This window comes from Anas platyrhynchos, chromosome Z (genome assembly GCF_047663525.1).
Source record: "Anas platyrhynchos isolate ZD024472 breed Pekin duck chromosome Z, IASCAAS_PekinDuck_T2T, whole genome shotgun sequence".
In the NCBI taxonomy this organism is placed as follows: Eukaryota; Metazoa; Chordata; class Aves; order Anseriformes; family Anatidae; genus Anas; species Anas platyrhynchos.
In genome coordinates, this window is record NC_092621.1 from 53,785,751 (window position 1) to 53,806,326 (window position 20,576).

Genomic DNA, 20,576 nt, shown 5'->3' on the forward strand with positions numbered 1-20,576 from the left:
ATACATACATTTCTAGGCCTGTAAATTAGCACTGAACTAAAAGTTATTTAGGAACTTAAATAGATGTTTACAGGAAGACTCTAGGTCCTCGAGTCAGCAAATATGTGAGTACTTATAATAATAAACTCAATAATTGTACCCATCCAAGAACATTGGCAGTGGATAGTTTTTTTATGCTACTGCTTAAGATAATAGAAACAGATCTTTAAGTCCTCTTCATGAAGAGACTACTTACCCAACTAATGTTTGGTAATCTTTTAATAACGTACCTCTTTAATAGGCTAACTTCAAATTCAAGTCATTTTTATCCTGGCATCTCCTAAGATTATCAGCACATGATTAGAACTGGCAACCGATGTTTTTCATACAGTTTTAGTTCATGTTCTTATTAAAAATGCCCACATAAAATGTCATTAGCTTAAGCTGTGAACTATGGAAAACCCATTACAAATCTAAATTTAGAAAATCTGTCACAACCCAGTTTATTGTTATTATTATCACAAGATAATATTAATTCTCAATCATAAAAACTAGGTTTAATTAGAAGATATATGGCTACATTAACACATGAGAAAGTATATTAAAATCCTTAGAAAAAAAAACGACTTGCAAATTTTGCTTTCTATCTAAGGTAACACCAGTGGAACCACCTCTTGGAACCAAATTATTTCAAAAAATGACAGAGACCTTTAAGAAGAAAAGCTTTAAAATAGAGCAAATTTAAGACCACATTTATTATCAATTATATATAAATTAGGGTTATGTGAAATGAATTGCATAATGTGCATGTTTGAAGGGCTGCACATAGAGGGATTTAGTATCTTAGAGTCATAGAACCACAGAATCATAGAATATTCCAAGCTGGAAGGGACTGACAAGGATACGTGAGTCCAAGCGTTGTTTAGATTTTCCTAACATTATGTAGGGAAATATATTTATTTACAGAATTTTTGTACTTAACGGGCCAAAAGCAATTCTAAATTCTCACTGCACACACACTCCTCTGTGGGCTTTTTCCCAAGGCAGCTGTTAGTTTCTCTGAGCTAGTGTGATGAGCACTTCCAAGGCAGCCTGTATTTCTGTGCTTGGCATCATCAACCAGCTCTGCATGCACTGCATCAGCTAGCGTGCCCACTCCATGGGGTTTCAGGGCCATGCAGCCTCCTGAGGCACCTCTGATATTCCCCAGGAAGGAGTTTGGGAGTGAGATTCCCTGTAGGAGAGCCACTGGTGTGCCATGTTCTCCCTACATAGCTGTCTCCAAACTCCCTGACACTGCAAAGCCTCAGCTGGGACCCCTGTCCCCTACCACCCATCCCCTACCACCCATCAGCCTGAAGTGTGCTGAATTTTTGGTGGGAGCTTGCTGGTTCCTGGGTCAAAACCCCATCCTCTACTCCAGACCCACCGCTCAGGCCACTAGGCTGGGGGTACGGCTGCTCCAGACCCCTCTGTGCCTCCAGGGCTCTGAGCCCTGACAGGCCCTCTGGAGCTGTTGGCTCTCCTGGGGAGCCACTTCTCCCCACAGTTTAGGGAGAGCATCAACTTAGGCTGGATTGTCCTCATTCTGAAAGGTGTGGGAGGGGATTTGGTTAATGAAACCATGCCCTGGTGTGTATCTTTCCATGCCCCTAAGGACCTATAAACCACAGATGTGCCAGTGTGAGAAGCATCACAGCTTTCCCCACTGCTGGGTTCTGTTGCTGTGCCCTCTTTGTATGCAAGCCCAGGAGAGTCCCACACGTGTGTAGCAAGCTTCAACCCTCTGACAGCACTAGCGAGGCAATCACCACTTTGCTGCCAGGCTCATCTGCAACAACACCAGCCTACAATAACCCTCCTGAGTCAGTGCAGTTTTTGCAGTTTTTCCTCAATATAAACAACCAAGCACAGTTTCCACTGCTACTTAGTCCTCCTCCTCCTCCTTTCCCTTCCCATCCAAGGAAAATGGGTTGATACATATTTATTCATTTTGCTTTTACAAGCTAACAGCTGACAGAGTCATCAAAATTAAAAAAAAAAAAAAAAAAAAAAAAAGTAGATTTAAAGCGTTTCAAATTTGCCCCTAAATTGCTTAGCACAATTTTCCTGTTTCCTGTGACATTCGTAATACACCATTTTCATGGCTAACTAATAAGCGCTTTCAGAAGGGGCATAAATGGGAAGGGGATCAAGTGCCACTAACTAGCCTAGGCAAGGAGTTATGCTGTATGAGAAATCCCTTCAGACTCTGCTTCAGCCTTGTTCTTTTTGTCCCCAAGCATTTCTTCACTCTGTTTTTTCCAGTATCAAGCATGCTGTGCCAGGCCTGCAGTTGATTTCTCAACCCTTTAACCTCATTTTTCCCTGTTTTTCACCTTCCTCTTTTTGTCTTTGTCCTGGTTTGGTTTGGAGTTTCATCCTTTCCTTCCTTCCTTCCCTTTTTTGACTTTCTGTTCTTGGAGGTTTGTTTTGTTTTGTTTTCTTCAATACATTTTTGCAGCATCCTAGTTTTACCAAACTCACTTCTTCTTCCCTCCCCCTTGTAAATAATCAGTGCTATTAATTTTGTCTGAGAGTGCTCATGACCTGTTTGCTGGTGTTTTTGTTTACAGTGGGTTTGGCTTGTAGGAAGAATTATCTCCATGGTAAGGTGGATTGTATCAGAGAAATTAAGATTTTTTCTTGCTTGGTGATTTGTTGCATGTAAGATTTGACACCTGTCCTGAATCTCGGGCAGTGAGTAGCTGTGCTGAGGCTGAAAAGCCTCAAAGGGCTAATCCCCTACCGATATCTCACAAATCTCAGCACTGGATGCTGGGTCGTATCTGCACTGGCACCTAGCCATCTATTAACAGTTGGCAAAAACATTTATTAAATTAATTAACAGTTATTTCAGATAAGTGAATTACAGTGATTGAAACCACATTTCTGAAGCAATAGCTTCAGCAATCCCACCACCATGTTAGCAGTTAGGATAGGCAGCAACCACCTTTATTTCCCCAATATCCATCAGTCCACACAAATTCCAGGGTTTTAATCCCTTGCTGATTCTGCTCAGAGTCTCAGTTCTTTTTCCATCCCTTCTTTCCTGGGAAACAAAGTAGGTATAGATTTGGACAATCACATTTTGTCTCCCACAAGTTGGGAAGACCTAGCATAGTGACAAATTTAAGGGAGGTCCTGCAAGGTGGCACAACTTGCAGTCTCAGGCACACCTCTGTGCATCTTGGTGCCCACAGCAATTTTAAAACTGAACTAAGTAAGCCCAGGAAACACATGAGAGAAATGAATGTTCCCTCCTTAGTAGGAAGGATTTCCTCATTAAATGATAGAAGTACCTTTTGTGCTGGTAGTTTTTTCATTATTGAGGTGAGAGAATGTATTCCATGCTGATTTCTCCCCTGGCCTCCTCAAAGCTCCTTTCAGTCCAGCATTTTAGAGACCCTGAGCTTGGACAGAGACTTATGACACATGTGAGGGACCATGACAAGAAGGTGATTCTCTGCCCCACAGGCCTTTTATGTTTTTGTAAGACCCTCTTGCCAGTAATAATGCTGACATTTATTCCTGAGGCACTGCAGCCCTGTGCAGCTTTTATTCATTGACCTACTTTTAATCACCTGTTGGTATTCCAACTGCACTCAATACTGCAGACTGTCCTAATGCCACCCTCCAGTCCAGATCCTCCAGAGCAAGCTTTTGGGACTGTCTGCTTAATCAAAAACAAAACCTGAGGAAAAAAAAAAAAGACAGAGACCCATTTTTGTCCTAAAAACAGAATGCAAATCAACATTCATAAAAGCTACCTCTTCTGTCAACACAGAATGTGTGTCTCCATTTCAGCACTCCTTACGTAACGTTTCCCGAGTACAACACACACTGATGCTCTCTGCCAAGAGTGATTGAGGCTGGAATGCAAGGGTAGCTCCAATCCAAACATTACTGGTGCTACTAACTTCTTTATAATAGTAAAATATCTCTCATGAATGAGCAAGTTGCCGCTCTAGATAGAGCAGAGTTCCTTAGCTAGACATAAAGAGATTCAAGTGAAAACCAAGAATTTCTCTGATACAACGCACTACTAGTTAGTGATAAGGCTGTGTTTTCTGAGGTGCACTGGAGAAACAGTCTGAACTTTATGACCAGAGCTCAAAATCTGTGTTCATTTCCATTGGTAATATGTTTACAAGCCAAGCTCATGTTTCAAATGTAGAAGGATATTTTGAAATCTTTCCTGCAAAGACAACTGAGATACAAGTTGGCATGGGGGCAGAGGGACATTGGATATGAAAACAGTCCAAAAAAAAAAAAAAAAAAAAGATAATAAAATCAAGAAAATACATTTATCTAAAAGATTTATAAAGTTGGCTTTCATTCCAGCTGTCTTTGCAGAGAAAAACTTCCAAAGCATTTGCAAATTTATGTTATTACCTTAGTGTGTTGCACTTTTATTTCCAGCAAATGCTGAGTGTTTGTCAATTGTGAAGTTTTTTTCTTAGATATTATTCTTGTTGACTTAAACAAAAAGAGATTACTTTTGACTGTAATTGTACGGATGATCACTCGTCCTCGGTACTCTGTTTAAAGCTTATGGTGTAGTCCTGTTCTCCTTGCAGTCAATCATGATTTTGCCTGAAGTGTGGTGGCTGTGTTTCGGTGTGGCTGTGTGAATCTGTGCAGTGGTATGTAGCATGCCAGCTGTGGACTTGTGCACCTTGCCTAGCAATCCTCCATGTTGTGACCTTCTCTGTTTTTGTCCCTTTCTAGAAGCTGAGGAACTGTACCAGAAACGGGTGCTGACCATAACTGGCATTTGCATTGCTCTTCTAGTAGTTGGCATCATGTGTGTGGTGGCCTACTGCAAAACCAAGTAAACATTTCTCTTCTATTTTATATCTGTGATTGTGTGTCAGGGCCTTCCCAGTTGACTATAGCTTCTACTTCTCTGAGCATTTGGTTGTTAATGGGGTTTCTCCAGAGCTGAACTGAAGAGACAGCCCTGTGGTTAGGGTACTGTGGTCAAGCAAGGCGGGTGAACGTCTCTATATCAATAAGTGCAAAAATAAGACGGGTATCTGAGAGGTTTCTCACCATTCATATGTGACTCAAGCAAATTTTACTGACTTGCAATTCATTTATCACACATTTATGATTTTCCTAGCTGGATGGGAACAAACCCCATCAGTGGAATCATGTTGCTACCCAGCAGTAAATTTTAAGGATCAGCATAGTTTGTTTATACTTGAGAAGATTAACAGTGCTAAAAGTTACTAAACACCAAAGGCCAAAGAACTGAATGTGAAAGTACTCCCAATGCAAAAGTAGGCACTTTAATGCATTCTCTGAGCCTTTGTAAATTACTGGGGCTGACTCTCAAACATGCTTGAGGCATTCTGGGCCATAAATTATATTGAACATCAGCAGGATTTGTGCTGCCAAAACTTCTGGCTGCTGTTATAAATCTCCCCACCAAAACACAGAAAACCCTTATCATAAATCTTCTACATTTGTATAAACCTGTAGATTTACTGTTGCAGGGCCTGATCAGCAGTTTGGTTGTTGGTTTTCCTTGCAAGCTCCACCAATAATGGATGTGTTAAAAGCAGGGAGAGGGTCATTTGCCCCCTCAGTGAGAGTCCAGCCACACACACTCATATGGCTCCTACCCACAACCTTTGTGCCAATGGTCAGCTGGGAGCTGGGAACCACTGAACACTAATAAAGAGTCAGATCAATTACTCTTTTTAGAAATGACAACGGTCAAACTAGGGCAGATAAACAACATCTTTCCTGATCCAAATATCATTGAAATCAGCTAAGGCCTCCACATGAATTTAAATAAACATTTAGTCAGGGTTTTGAAGTACAGCTTTCTATATAAAATGCCCCCAAAGTACACCAAGAGAATAGATGCCTTGCCACAGTTCCTCCCAGATATCAGCAACCATTGCCAGCCAAAAGTGAATTGTTTTCAAATACAGCTGGCAAGAGTGAAACTGAACTGCCAGTTTGTGGCCCTCCAAATGCAGCAGTGACGCCAGACTGCTATCTATGAGATATTCCCTGTATGCTTTTTCCTCCTGGTAGGGGGGACACATTAGCATTCTCATTATTCTTTCTCCTTAGTACTCATTCCTAGAGTAATTTCTTTTTTTTAGTTAATGTCCTTTAACTGGAGTAAAAATGACACACATGGAAGCATGCAACATGCAAATATACTACTCTCTAAATGTGGGAAGTAATACGGATTCACAGGGACAGATTCCCAGGCAGCAGATGGCAGGATATCAGCCCCATAGATGATGAATCCAAACTTTCTAGAACCCACTTTCTCTAACAAGTAAAGGGTCATCCTTAGTTTCCACCAACACAGCTTCAATAAAAGGGACCTTGAAAGGTGCTGTGAAATCAAGTTAAACATTTGTATGTGCTTCTTCTCAGCCCACACTGGCTTTTGGGCAGCTGTTCAGATACCTCCCAGCCCTACACTCTCCAATTAAGTACCTGCATTTTCTAACATGATGTCTGAGTAGCTGTGACTTACATATCTCCCAAGCACAAAGCCCAAGTGGACCAGTGATCATGTCACGCTGAGAAAGGAGCATTTCTAAGACAGCCATGTCTGCTTGCACCATTTATATGGAGTAACATAAATTAGGTGTCTTCCACTATCCAGGCCTATATGTGCACACAAAATACTTAAAATGCAGTGTGTCAAATCATGTCTTCTTTTTCTTTAAGCTTCCCTGGCTATCAAGCTTCAACATATTGTTTTCCCTCCCCTCTCCTTTTTGGAAAGCTTGGAATTGTCCCCTTGAGTTCAAAACATGATTGAAAACGGTTATGTCTTACACCATCCTATCCTGCCAAAAATATTTGCACTTCTGCTTACAGCTTAGGGAGTTGTGTGTGTTTCAGCTCTTGCCACAGCCAAGGTCATTTGCACTCTGCAGTGTGATGGAGCCTGCATCCTCCCTTCACTTCCCTGGATTATGTGGCAGGAAGGTGGAAGTTCTCCAATATATTCAGGCAAAACTGGGGAATATTGATAAATTAAGCCTGAAATTGAATAGCACGCTCCCTGCTTATTTATTTTGGTGCTCCATTTAGTGCATTCTGCATGGCCTTTGCAGCACCCAGTTGTAGTATGCTGCAGATTTTGTTATCGACAGCTGATAACAATCTCCTGAAAAGTTCTCTTGAGGAGAACTGGAACAGTTAGCAAATGAGAAAGGAGCAGCTGATGATGGAGCACAACATAAGTGTCTGAGTCAGCTAGAGAGCGTGACATTAGTACAGAAGATGGACGGTTCTCCTGAATGCATTAACTGCCCTGGCATCCATCTGCTAATCACTGGGTTCCAGTTAATCTGATGTTGCTGTAATGAAACCCTCCAAAGCTGCCAGGATGGCTGCAGGCTCAGTGATACCTCACACAGCCTCTCTCTTTGTATTATTTCTGGAGCTTCCTCTGCACCCTTTGACTTCTTTAACAAGTTTATACGTTTGGAGCACACCGTTGGGGTAAATGGGGTACATCCCACAAAAACTGCATAGCTGCAGGACCACAAAAAGTCCCAGTCCTAGCAATGCTGCTAAACTTTGCCGCTGATAGGCACCTTGGCCTGCCTGTGAAACAAAGGCCATGCCAGAGAGGAGGCAGAAAGGAGGCTGTTAGGTAAACACACACCACTACTGCAAACAGCTGCATGCAGGCCCCAAGGTCTAGGCCACCCTGTGAGGTGTGGCAGCTCTCTGTGGAGAGCACAGAAATGAGACCTGGAAGACTTCTGGATACCTGACTGTGGCCGTAGGGAGGGTGGCAAAAGTGTCAGGGTTAAAATCTCTCCTCCTTCCCTTTGGAGTGCAGCAAAGAGCTTCTCCTGAAACAGAGCACAGCTTGGAAGTGGCCTCCTTCTCCCTCGCACATTTTCCCATCCCCTTGTGGCCTGCAGACTCCTGGAAGGGTGCCCACACATCCCTCCCCTCTGCAGGTCCCCACAGCTCCAGCTGCAATTAGACCTGCAGTCTTAGGGGTGACTCTGAGATCTTGCAGCAGTGGGGAAAGTGCTGGCAGTAAAGAAACTTATCATTATCATCATCATCATCATGCTGAAAGGTGCAGCTGTTTTCCTTTTGTCTATTAAAGCCATTTCCGTGTTTCATATACAGGAAGCAGAGGAAAAAGTTGCATGACCGCCTTCGGCAGAGCCTCCGCTCAGAGAGGAACAACGTGATGAACATGGCCAATGGGCCGCACCACCCCAACCCACCACCCGATAATGTCCAGCTGGTGAACGTAAGTCCTACTGCCCACCTTTCAACCTGGTTTGCCAGTGCCATGGCAGAGCTTGCCCTGACACTGTGAGACTTCCCCCTGCCACAGGCTGGTGGCTGAATTCACTTGGCTCTCTCCACCCAGAAACAATCTGGGACTCTGTGATAAATACACAGTAGGATGAGATATGTTTCCGCACATGGCCATTTCATTGGTGCATGCCACAGTGCTGCAGCTGTGCCTGCAGGCCTGGGACACCAGAAGCAACAGCAATGCCTCAAAACAAACAAACAAAAAACAAAAACAGTAACAACAACAAATAAAATGGTACCCTTACTGCAGTTGGGCTGAGCATGTCCACAGCGATCGGTTTCTACAAACACACTTTCTTGCTCTTCTTACCACCCCTGGTGGCTGGTAAGTGGGGCCAGCCATTGTGGATCAGGAGTGAAACTTTATGAGCACAGACCTCAGGCTGTCTGACACTGTGCACGTCCAGGGAGCAATGACAGCTGTGATCCTCAGATCAGTAGTCCTCAAAAACAAGTTTCTTTTCTGAAATATAAAAACAATGCAGGGCTTGTAACATAAGACAGTGAAAGGAGAAAGACACTATCAACCAAAACACTGCTGCACCAGCTTGAGAGGAAAAGTTGGTGAGGAGTTAAGAAAAAAAATAAAAAATAAAATAAAAAAGCCTTGGGGTAAAAGTCTTGCTACAGTCTTCACCTGGATAGTAGCAATGACTGTGGATATGTGGATGGGTCATGGTATGGCCAAGCCATGGCTGGCCATTTGTCAGAGAACAAAGAGCAATGGAAGCAGAGAGCCAGTCCCCACCTAATCTCTTACCCAAGCCTTTTTCTCTGCTAAGGCAACAGCAGTGCTGCCACTGACATTGATTAAGACCCATTTTCAGAAGAGCTCAGCTTGTAATATTTCCCCCGAAATGAACTAAATCACAAACAGCTATTAAGAGACAGGAAACAAGTAGTCCACATTAAGTAGAATAGAGAGTCCTACCAGGAACGACATCTCTGGTGATATCAGTGAGCTACAGATAAAAACGGTTCAGGAGTCTAGGCACTACACACCTCTTGCATTGGTACTGAAAACTGTTATTTCCTGCCCAGATATTTATGGTGCAATGAAAAATTGCCCCTGCTAATTAACTACTCCTGTCTTGTCCACTGGACAATATTTTTTTTAATCTGTTAAGTGCTGGTTGCCTTTCCAGGTCTCTATCCTTGATGACTTCTCATTTCCTTCTTACATATGTAGGTTGATTATGGTGTGATTGGGATGCGGCCTTTTGCTAATTTCCTCATTTGTTCCCTTCAGTCTTGAGTTTAAATGGGATATATATACATGGAGCTGTACACGAATGCACTCAAAAGTGTAAGTGTTATGTTGGCCCACATTTGAGTGACAAAGTAAAAGCTTTGGTGCATAAAAGAAAAAAAAAAAAGTCTTTATGGGAGACAAATATGTTAATTACATCTGCAGATGTGCTGTAAATTTTGGTTTGTAAACATAAGGTTTGTATGTTTTTTCTTCAGCAGTACGTTTCAAAAAATGTAATCTCCAGCGAGCGTGTCATTGAGCGAGAGACAGAGACCTCGTTTTCCACGAGCCACTACACCTCAACAACACATCACTCCATAACAGTCACCCAGACGCCCAGCCACAGGTACTCAACTGGGAAGTAAAACAGCACCTGTAATATACATCCTGCTGCTGTTGCAAAACAGAAAAGTTATGAGAGAGATAGAGAGAGAAGTATACGCTCCCTTCATCGCGTTTTAATTTTATGACTAACAATATTTAGTGTCATGTCACCTAACTAATTATCTTTCCAGGAATTTACAAAGTGCTTATTGATCGAATGGCATTCCAACATTGTTAGAGTGAATTTCAGTATATGCAGATTGCTAAGTTAGTGACTGATCTGTTTTAAAGATCAGTCTCCGGTCCTAGAGTATGGAAAGCCTTCCTTCTTCTTCATTTTTTACAGACATGCAAAATCATCTCAGTGTGTGTGGATTCCTATAATTCACAAAAATCTGCAGCCCCAGTTACTAGCCCTAAGGCGCTGCACATCCAAAGCTGCAGCAGAGTCCTTGCTATCCCCCGGTTAAACTTCTCACATGCATATTCAGTCAAAACACCCTCTGACCCTCTGCTCCCTTCTCCTTCTTCCCTGCAGCTGGAGTAATGGCCACACTGAAAGCATCCTCTCCGAAAGCCACTCAGTGCTTGTCAGTTCCTCGGTGGAGAACAGCAGGCACACCAGCCCAACAGGGCCACGGGGCCGCCTCAATGGCATCGGTGGGCCACGGGAAGGCAACAGCTTCCTCCGGCATGCAAGAGAGACCCCTGACTCCTACCGAGACTCTCCTCACAGTGAAAGGTACCACACACTGCCTCATTTCTTACAGCTGGCCAGGCCTGGTGAGCCCAGAGGGTTTCCCTGCTTGCACCATAGGAGGAATCCCAACAGTGCTGCTCATGTAGGGCATGCCTCCCCTCGTTTGTAAAGGTGGAGTGATTTACAGTCAACAAAAAGCATCTTGCCTTCCTGCCTCAGCTGGATTTATTCCTAACAGATGCAATTCATATTTGGATAAGCTCCACTGAAGTAATTTTTCAGAAATTTTCATTGTAGAGTAAAAAGGGATCTCTGACTAATTATTGATTTTAAAACTGAGGGATTTTATCAGACACAAAAGACCGGGAGAAAGCAATGTATGGAGACAATGTATGGAGACAGGGAGAAATGCAGGAGGGGGGCAACAAGGACTCCTAGTACTATAGGAATTCAGCTACCACCTACTTTCTGGGGGATTCCAGGTACTAAACCCATTATCTCTTTTGAAAATTCCCCTTGACATCTTACTAAATAAAAGCAAAGAACACAAACAGTAAGCCAGAAGAAGGTAAGTCTTTATTGAATCAAGAATAGTCAGAGGCAGAGTTAGCCAGGATTTTTCCAAAGAACTAACTTTTTTGTTTTCCTCTGGAAGTCTCACTCATTGATACCTAGCGTCTGCCTTGTAGTGAGTGAGTTCTGAGAAAACTTTCACTGAAAAAGGCTTTTCAGCCTGAAGTTGGGATTTTATCTCAAGATCATGGCATAGCCCCAGAGTAGAAAGACTGAGAAAAAAAAAAACAAGGTATTTGAAGACAGCCTTGCTCCCAGAAATCAGAGGCCAAAAAGAAAGAAAGCAAAGGGTTACTGGACCAATTCTCTGAGCACTGTGAAATCACAAGAGTTTTGATATCGTGGGATGTCCATGATGTCAAAAATGCAGCCAGGCAATCCACAAGGAGACCAAGTTATATAGGAGACTTATTGTGGTTTCCAGAAAAATGAATGTGCAAGTACAGCAAAAGCCATTTCAGTGGTACTCCCTCTGCTATACAAAGACCAATTGTTTAGTGGCGGGACAGTGGACTACAGCTGAGGGCCCTCTCAACATGGTTTGTAGGACCATGAAGGACAGCAAAATGGCCCTCTTCTTTTAAAAACATCCGTAATTTACCATGCAATTTAGTTTTCAAAATATGTGGTTCACATGAGATAAACAACCATGGCCGCAGTCCAGCAGAGCACTTACTCAAGATTAACTTTTAATTGTGTGAGTAGCCCTGTTGAAATCAGTGGTATTACTCATGCGGGTGAAACTTGGCATGTGCTTTGCAGGATCAGGACCTACAACAGTAAATACAGCACTGTCCTCTGCCTGGGAACTGAGCTGGAAGCACTGCCACATGCCCACCAGCACTGTGTAATAGAGTTTCAGATATATGGGCAGATATATGTGAGAAGCACAGACCATTCACACAGGCTTCACGTGCCGGTGCAGGTGTCCTGGGGCACACAAGAGCCACACCCTGATACACCATGATTTTAGGGAGAGAAGAAGCATGTGCCCTTCCATTCCAATGACAAGAAAAGATGTTTTGTAAATGATTCGGTTTCTGGACTATTATGGAACAGGTGAAAAACAGCAACATTTCTGTGATAATTCACCATGCATTGATGGCTTAGCCTGTGCTCAAAATGACAGTGAATTTGGAATGCAGAAAATAGTTCCCCAGGCTTTAAATTAGGCTTCATCTATATTTAGAAAGCAGGAAATACATGGAAGATCATTTCTGAGAGATGGATTGCGGATATGTATGTGTATATAAGAGAGAAAATAAGAGTTATTTGCAACTAAAAATGATTCTGAAACATAAAGGAGCGTGCAAACTGACAAATTACTTCCTGAAGCAAAGTAATGTTGAATTAGCAAATCAAGTCTGTGCTCCGTTCATCTTACAGGTCCCCAGCTCCCTTACCATTCTGGAATGAAATGGAACAGACATTAGCAGAGACTCTTTTGCATGGCCCTATCCCTTTGTTGCATCCCATGCTGTGAAATCTGTTTATATGAGCAGAGGTCTCAAGCATATGCATTTTGGAAGGTCCTTAGCCACCTGACAGGAGAGAAACTCATAAAATACCACCTCTGCTTGAGAGGTGAAGTTAGCAGCAAGTAACCAGTTAACTGGCTGGATGTGTATACACTCTGATCCCCTTTCATCAAGCCAGCATGGATGGCCAAAAATCTGGATATATCCCTCACCTTTTAACCTGAAAGGTTAAAATTCGTGAAAGGAATTTCAGAAAAGGCTAGAGCTGCATGTGTTCAGTGCCTGCACCTCAGCTTGTGGACAGCAGCTTGTTAGCACTATCCCATTGTGCTGTGTGGGAATACACCAGAAACATGGGAATGCATGACACACCAGCACGAGTAATTTCACTCTGATGGAAGCATGCACACAGAGTACATTGAACACATTTAAATAACTTAGTACATTAAAAGAAGCAGTTTAGCTAAACTCCATTGTGTCCACAAGACCTATGTCCAAAGCTGTACCAGAAAGCTTTAGAAAGGCTTCAGTTCCTCAGACCCCACCTATGTTACAAAGCAAAAGGGACGAAAAGCTTACTAATGCAAGGAAAAATAAAGAATTGTTTTGTACATTTAATATGCAGACCTATTAACTTCTATTAGTTCCCACTTGCAACCACCTTGATTAATTCTTGTGCATAACTCCAGATTTTTTTTCTCCTGTTCCTCAGCTGATGTAAGTCATTTACCTCAATTGAAACCAATTTACCCTAGTTCACATCTGTTCAGGATCTGTGCTGGTTTCTCTTTTCTCCAATAACTGTTTTAAACAAGAGGCATACATGGAACTGAGTCATAGGTTGGATGAGGAAGTTGGATTCAGATTTATTTTGATACTTTCAGACTCAAATAAATAAATCACTAATGAAAAAATAAATAACTTCATGAACCATAGCCATATAACTTGTCTCAATGGGTCTGTGTGAGAGATGTAGCTTAGAAAGATTTTAAGTTTGGACAGAGATGAAATTCAAGAAAGTAAACTTAGGATAAGAAAAAAAAGCAAAGCCAAATGATGCAAAATGTCATGTTGGGCACTGTGCCTTTGATCAGGAGGTTTCAGCTGATCCTCATGAATCTGCGTGACCTCATAGAATCCCACAGAGCTCCACTGATCCAAACCAGCTGAGAGTCCTCTTCCTTTGAGACAAGTTCAGTAGCAACAGCTGAGCTTCACTTTCAGAAGTCACCTTTGACCACTCCCCATCCTACAGAAACTTTTGACAGAATAGGTGCAAACTTTGCAGAGCATTCACTAACACTAAGTTAGAATGTCCTCTCCATCAGCATTTGTTCCCTGGTGAAGACAGATAAAGCTTCATGTTTAGGCTTATGAAGCATTAGCCAGGCCCATCTGAACTTGGGCCCAGTCAGAAAAGGCAAGGAAGCACATGCTGATATGTAATAATGCCAAAAGTAAATAATAATAATTTTAATGCTGCAAAACCCAAAGGGAAAGTTGTAAGGATTACATTGCACTGAAACAAAAGCTGGCATTAAAAAAAAAAAAAAAAAAAAAAAAAGTGTTTCAGATGTTTTATGTTGTTTCAAGACAGGAACAGGGTTGTAAGGTGGCAGTGTGGAGATGATATAACAAGTGCTCAGACAAGTGCAGTGCTTATTGCAACTTCCTAGAGGAGGAATATATGATTGCTTTTGAAATGCTTGAAGCTCTATACACTCTAGTATCAAGAGTCCACTCTGTAATAAATGTCCTGATTCTCATGCTGGATTCCTGGGCATGCCTCAGGCACTGCACTATGGAGCCATGTTTCTTTGCAGATAAACCTACTGGATAGAGTAGCTAGCTCACTATGCATGGAGCAGAACAAAGCTGCAGGGACAGTGCTGCAAATCCTCCTCTGACTATCCCTAGCAATTGAAATTAACAGAATCTGGCTCTAGATTTTGTCCAGACTTTGCGTTCCTCCTTATCCTGAGACAGTCTGGTTGCCAGAAGAGGGTGAAGCCCCAGGAGAACTGTCCCTCAGTTCCCTCCCTTTTTTTTTTTCTCCTATTTGTTTGCATGTATCCCTGACCCTGGCCAAATCCTGCCAGAAGTGCAGCAGCCATTAGAGAAAATACTTGCAAATGCATTTTGTTTCTGGCAGTCCCCCAGTCTCTGAATCCCTTCCCTGGCTTCATTCCAGGAAATTATTCTGGCAAATAATTTACAGCATCTCCATGGCTCTTCTGAGGTGAATAGACCTAGGGGCTTTGCTCTGCTCTTCCTGCTTTCAAACATTTCCCCCCAAAGTCCCAGAAGTCAGAGGTTTTACAGGCTCATATGCTATAGAACTAATAGCAACAAGAATGTCTGGATGCTGAGGATGCACATGAGGATGCTGGGGATCTTAAGGGGCTCTCTGCCTTCTTCCTTACAGCCCACATGAGCAGCCATGTTCACGTGTTGCTGATTCTGTGTCCGCAAATTTCTCCCATCTCTTTTCGTCAGGTATGTCTCAGCTATGACCACACCAGCTCGCATGTCACCTGTTGACTTCCACACTCCGACTTCTCCCAAGTCCCCCCCATCTGAAATGTCACCGCCAGTTTCCAGCTTGACCGTCTCCATCCCTTCGGTGGCGGTGAGTCCCTTTATGGAAGAAGAGAGGCCGCTGCTCCTGGTGACCCCGCCACGGCTGCGTGAGAAGTACGACAACCACCTTCAGCAGTTCAACTCCTTCCACCACAATCCAGTCCACGAGAGCAACAGTCTGCCACCAAGTCCTCTGAGGATAGTGGAGGATGAGGAGTACGAGACCACACAGGAGTATGAACCAGCACAGGAGCCTCCAAAGAAACTCACCAACACCCGGCGGGTGAAAAGAACAAAGCCCAATGGCCATATTTCCAGCAGGGTAGACGTGGACTCCGACACAAGCTCTGAGAGCACCAGCTCTGAGAGCGAAACAGAGGATGAAAGAATAGGTGAGGATACACCATTTCTGAGCATACAAAACCCCATGGCCACCAATATGGAGCCGGCCACTGCGTACCGGCTGGCTGAGAGCAGGACTAACCCAGCAAATCGCTTCTCCACACCAGAAGAGTTGCAAGCGAGGTTGTCTAGTGTAATAGCTAACCAAGACCCTATTGCTGTATAAGACATAAACAAAACACATAGATTCACATGTAAAACTTTATTTTATATAATGAAGTATTCCACCTTTAAATTAAACAATTTATTTTATTTTAGCAATTCCGCTGATAGAAAACAGGAGAGGAAAAAAAAACTTTTATAAATTAAATATACGTATGTACAAATGTGTTATGTGCCATATGTAGCAATTTTTTACAGTATTTCAAAAATGGGGAAAGATATCAATGGTGCCTTTATGTTATGTTATGTTGAGAGCAAGTTTTGTACAGCTACAATGATTGCTGTCCCATAGTATTTTGCAAAATCTTCTAGCCCTCAGTTATCCTGGCTTTTTTGTGCACTGCATTATAATGACTGGATGTATGATTTGCAAGAATTGCAGAAGTCCCTCTGTTTGCTTGTTGTAGAATCCCCAGATCAAAAAAGCCCTCTTATGGCACTCCCACCCTACTCACCTCACCAGAAAATGACAAAAAAAAAAAAAACAGAAAAAAAAAAAAAAAAAAGGAAAGAAAGAAAAAAAATCAACAAAAAAGATATTTTCTTCTATAAGAAGTTTTATTTTCCTTTCTGTATATGAAATGAGTTTTGTCTGCTCTCTGCCAGCCAAAAGGTTTGCTTCATTGAGCACTGGGATAATAGTAGATCCAACAGCATGCTACTATTAATTACAGCAGGATAACAAACAAAACAAAACAAAAACAACAAAAAAAAACACAAAAACAAAAAAAAATGCATTAAGTAATGTTACTTATAGAAAGAAAGTAATACTGTGATTTTAAACCAAATATATTATTAATCAGAGGTCAGCTTGTAATCACTAGGAGCTGCCATTTCATTATTTTCCAGATACTAATTGTTCTAGTTATCCCTTAGAAAATGGGTTTAGGTTAGCTGAAGCTTTGAACCCAATATTCTATTTAAAAGTTTAAAAAGAAAAAAGAAAAAAAAAAAAAAAAAAAAAAAAAGAAAAGAGAGAAGAAAAAAAAAAAAAGATTTATATTAGTTTAAGTTAATGGGGCAAATATTATAGCAGATATCTGTAACCAAGCAAGGAAGAGATCTAGCTGGAAAACAAATGCCACTAATAAAAGTGCAATCAGTTTTCACCTCTATTTTTTAATGTTGATTTTTAAGAGATGGTTTATTCTTTTTTCCCCTCAGTTTTCTCCTGTTTCTTCCCCTACTCAAAAAAATCCCTGACAAGCTTCTAGCAATACCTTGTTAGCATTGCTTTTGGAGTAAGGGTTATTCTCGGACACAGAAATGACTTTCAGGGAAGAATTTATCTGCTGAGTAGTTAAAAAGGATAGGCAGTAGGAAGGACATAGCAAAAGTATGGAATTCATTTCTAGTCACCTTTATTGACTCCATTATTTGGGGTGGAGGAGGCCAGGCTGATGCAAAGGCCATTTATGAAGGCAAGCACACAATGTGGGTTACAGCCGTACTGTGCGTGGCTATTTGATATGAATGTTTATGTAGCCACTGATGGCCTTGAAGTCTTTGACTAGTAATGAATAAGGGTGCTGTCGGTGCTGGAGCTGTTGCATCCATTCAGACAGAAGCAAATGGCCTCTTTTGCACTGAATTCCTAACAGTTTAGTCAGGGTCACTCTGCCTCTTCTCTTCTTTTCATTTTTGTTGTGTTCAGTTGGCACAGCATAGACTCAGGATTGATGTGGAAAACAAATGTTTTTCCTAGACTCCGGGGATTCTGAAAATGAGAACATATGTTCTACAGGTATTACTGGACTCTAAATAAGAGCCATGTCAAGAGAACAAGAATTTCAGCCAAACTACACTCATCCTTTGGGCCACGTCCTGGTCCCAGTTAAATGAAGAGAAATAAGTCAAGGAAATTTTGTGAGATGTAAACCCAAGCAACTAAAGTCCTGACTCAGTAAATTGTTCAAGCATATGCTTATGCTAATCCCAGCAAAAGTTATCTTCAGCATGTGCTAGACTCCCATTGACGCATCCAGTGTATGCATAAAGTTAAGCATGTGTTTAAGAGTTTTGCTGAACAAGATGTCCTATTGATTTCAGACCTGAAAGCAAAGTTTAGTAAATGAAGCTATTTATCAGGAGGATGAAAATTAATGAGTTTCTCACTGTATAGATCAAGCACGTCACATTAGTAAGAATTTGGAGGAGTCTAACTGACCACCAGATTCAGCAGAAAAAGAACAAAAAAAAACTTAGAATAGGAAGAAAATGATGACAAAGTTGGATGCTAGGATGCTGGTGGTGGAAGCAAAAGATGAGGAAACTAGTACAGCTTTGGGCTACATGGTGACTTAAATAGCACTGCTTATTTGAGAAGTCTATGGGAGATGGCAAAGCTTGGCAACTAAAAACTGTCCAGACTCAAGACCCTTTTGCCGTTTCTTCCCTAGCTGGCATGTACTTGAACATACTTTGCCTTTGCAGACCAAAACAAAAGCTCTGTACAAATTCTTGATACCATACACTCATTTTCATCCCTTTAGTCATGCCTATTTATCTGCAATCCCATGCAGCAGTACATCCACCTCCCCAGTAACTCTACAACTCAGTAGTACAGAGGGCCAGGTGAATTTTCCTGATTGCAGACCACCAGTTTCCAAAAGTTTTGCACTGTTTAGTTTCCAGAGGCACTTGAAAATCTGTCCTTTCAGTAACATTTCTGATACTGCAAAGATCGTATGAGACAGACAAGACAGAAAAAGGAGGGCATAGAAGCAAGATACTTGCTCCCAAAATGCCTATCTTAGTGGCAGAATAGAGATTATAATGCAGGGCTTTTGTAATCTCCTCCAGTATAGATCACATACAAGGCCAGCTCACATTCAGGTGTCTGTGATAGCCCAGACAGATTAATCAGGATGGAAAAGGATCTTGCCTTGAAGTGGAGTAAATTATTTGACTACCCAATAGGGCCAATAGAAAAGGAAGGAGCAATTGCATGCTTGGGAGCTGTACATGTGAGATTTATTCAGTGTGAATCTAGGGGAAAGTGTCACACCTCTTCTGTTGCAGTGCCTCAAAGTCAAAGCGGTGTGCAGTCCCTGCTCCTCCCCCTGGTACATATAGTAGTGTGTTATAGAGTCAGCATGAAATTAGGCTGGGGACTTCACACGGACCTAAGAACAAGAAAATACAATTGGGGATATGGCTGCCTAAGCCCTTAGGTCTTTGGGAAGATCCCAGCCTTACAGCACAATTCATGCAGCAGTGAGTTACGGGAGTTGCCCTGGCTTGGCACTCACAGAAGTGGGAGCAGGACGCGGCCCCCTCCCCTCTGGACTTGTTTTTAGCATACTGTGAGGATGGTAGGCATCGTCCACGTCAGTCAAGTCCACACCCTGAAGTTAGCAAGTCTACATGGCCACAGGTTCTGCTGGCGGACTGCAGCCAGCTCCTGCTGGCCAAGGTGCTGGAGACTGCAGCAATGCAGAGCAGAGCCAGCAAGTGCCTACAGGAAAGGCCAGCTCCCCCCTTGGGGATGTTCGCTTCATCAACCCGGACCTCTGAGCTAGGCAGTCCCAACGCCTTTGGGCCAAGTCGTTCAGATTGTCCTGGTTTCTTTTCATGTCATTTAACTTAAGCCGTGAGTTTTCCCTGTGTGTGTGTTTATATGCAGAAGTTCTCCAGGAAAAAAAAGGCTTCCTTCAGGGGTGTATAGCTGGAAGATGTTGTACACAACCTGGTACAGCCTGCCTGTTCAGCTGGTGTAGAACATTACAGCTCCACAGAAGTTCTGTTATAACAGAGGAAAGCCTACTCCCTCCTCTTGGCCCACATATTCCCTTCCTCACTTGAGCCACCCCAACACCCCCAGGTTTGAGAGATCAATCACTGCCTTTATCAGGGAACCAGGGAAGCTCAGTCCTCCAAAACAACACTGCATCTCCCTGCTTCTCTCACACACACTACAAGCAGTTACCTGAACATCCAGGATAGCAAACTTGTGTTCCTTCAAAGGACACATCTCAACCTGTTGGACACTTCCTGGCTCTGCAGTGTGGCTACATACCATCAGCTGGGACTTACTTCTAGTAAGAAACAAAAAAAAGCACCTATGAAATGCTGCAGAGAAGGGCAGACAAAGAACATGGCCAATTATCATCATTTGTAATTCTCTATTCTATTGTAAATACATCTTGTACATACTTGGATGTTTTCATCATTTACTGTCTTTATGGATTATGTGTTAAATAAGACTCTCTTAGTTTATTGTGTAACACTGTAAATAACATAACGTCCTTTATTATTTATGCATAGGCATCTAACACGCGGAGAAAGTTATCCTCATATTATTTTAAGATATATGTCAAAAATATGTTGCATTTTTCTTTTTGCTTTGAAAAAAAAATTGTAATATATCCTCTTTTTCCCCTCTTTTCCTTTAAAGAAAAAAAAAAAGAATGCTAATTTATTGTTCAGGAGAGAAAGGGGATGTAACTGAAAGGCAAACTGTTCAAAGAACATGCTATGGAAGCCACAAGCTACTGATAAACTAAAGAATTTATTATCCCAAATACAGCAATAAGTAATTGTTGATTTATTAAGGTTTTGTTATTCATTTTCAGTAAAAGAGGTGCTGGATTAAATTGCTTATGTGTTGTACTGACCCAGCTGCTCAGCAGACTGTGTCAGACCAGTAGTCACCATCTTTCTGGATCCAAATGTTATTGTAAAGGTCCTGTTTTGCCTAGCTCCAGGTTTGTCCCAGAGGCTTTATGCATTTTGAGCCACTGTTCCCTGAGTT

The 20,576-nt window shown here is 42.1% G+C and overlaps 1 protein-coding gene across 21 annotated transcripts in view; it reads left to right on the forward strand.

Annotated features, from left to right (window-relative positions):
• The window catches only part of NRG1 (neuregulin 1), a 464,304-nt gene extending 443,932 nt beyond the window's left edge, over positions 1-20,372 (forward strand). For 19 of the 21 annotated variants that reach the window (XM_072030964.1, XM_072030966.1, XM_038170102.2 and 16 more), the window contains 5 exons: positions 4,750-4,852; positions 8,155-8,281; positions 9,820-9,950; positions 10,467-10,670; positions 15,176-20,372. In XM_072030964.1, coding sequence (XP_071887065.1) covers positions 4,750-4,852; positions 8,155-8,281; positions 9,820-9,950; positions 10,467-10,670; positions 15,176-15,827 — 1,217 coding nt within the window. In that variant the 3' untranslated portion in view covers positions 15,828-20,372. The remainder of the gene's footprint in view (positions 1-4,749; positions 4,853-8,154; positions 8,282-9,819; positions 9,951-10,466; positions 10,671-15,175) is intronic. The other 2 variants (XM_038170092.2, XM_038170093.2) reach the window with 2 other exon arrangements.
• The last annotated feature ends 204 nt before the right edge of the window (positions 20,373-20,576 follow it).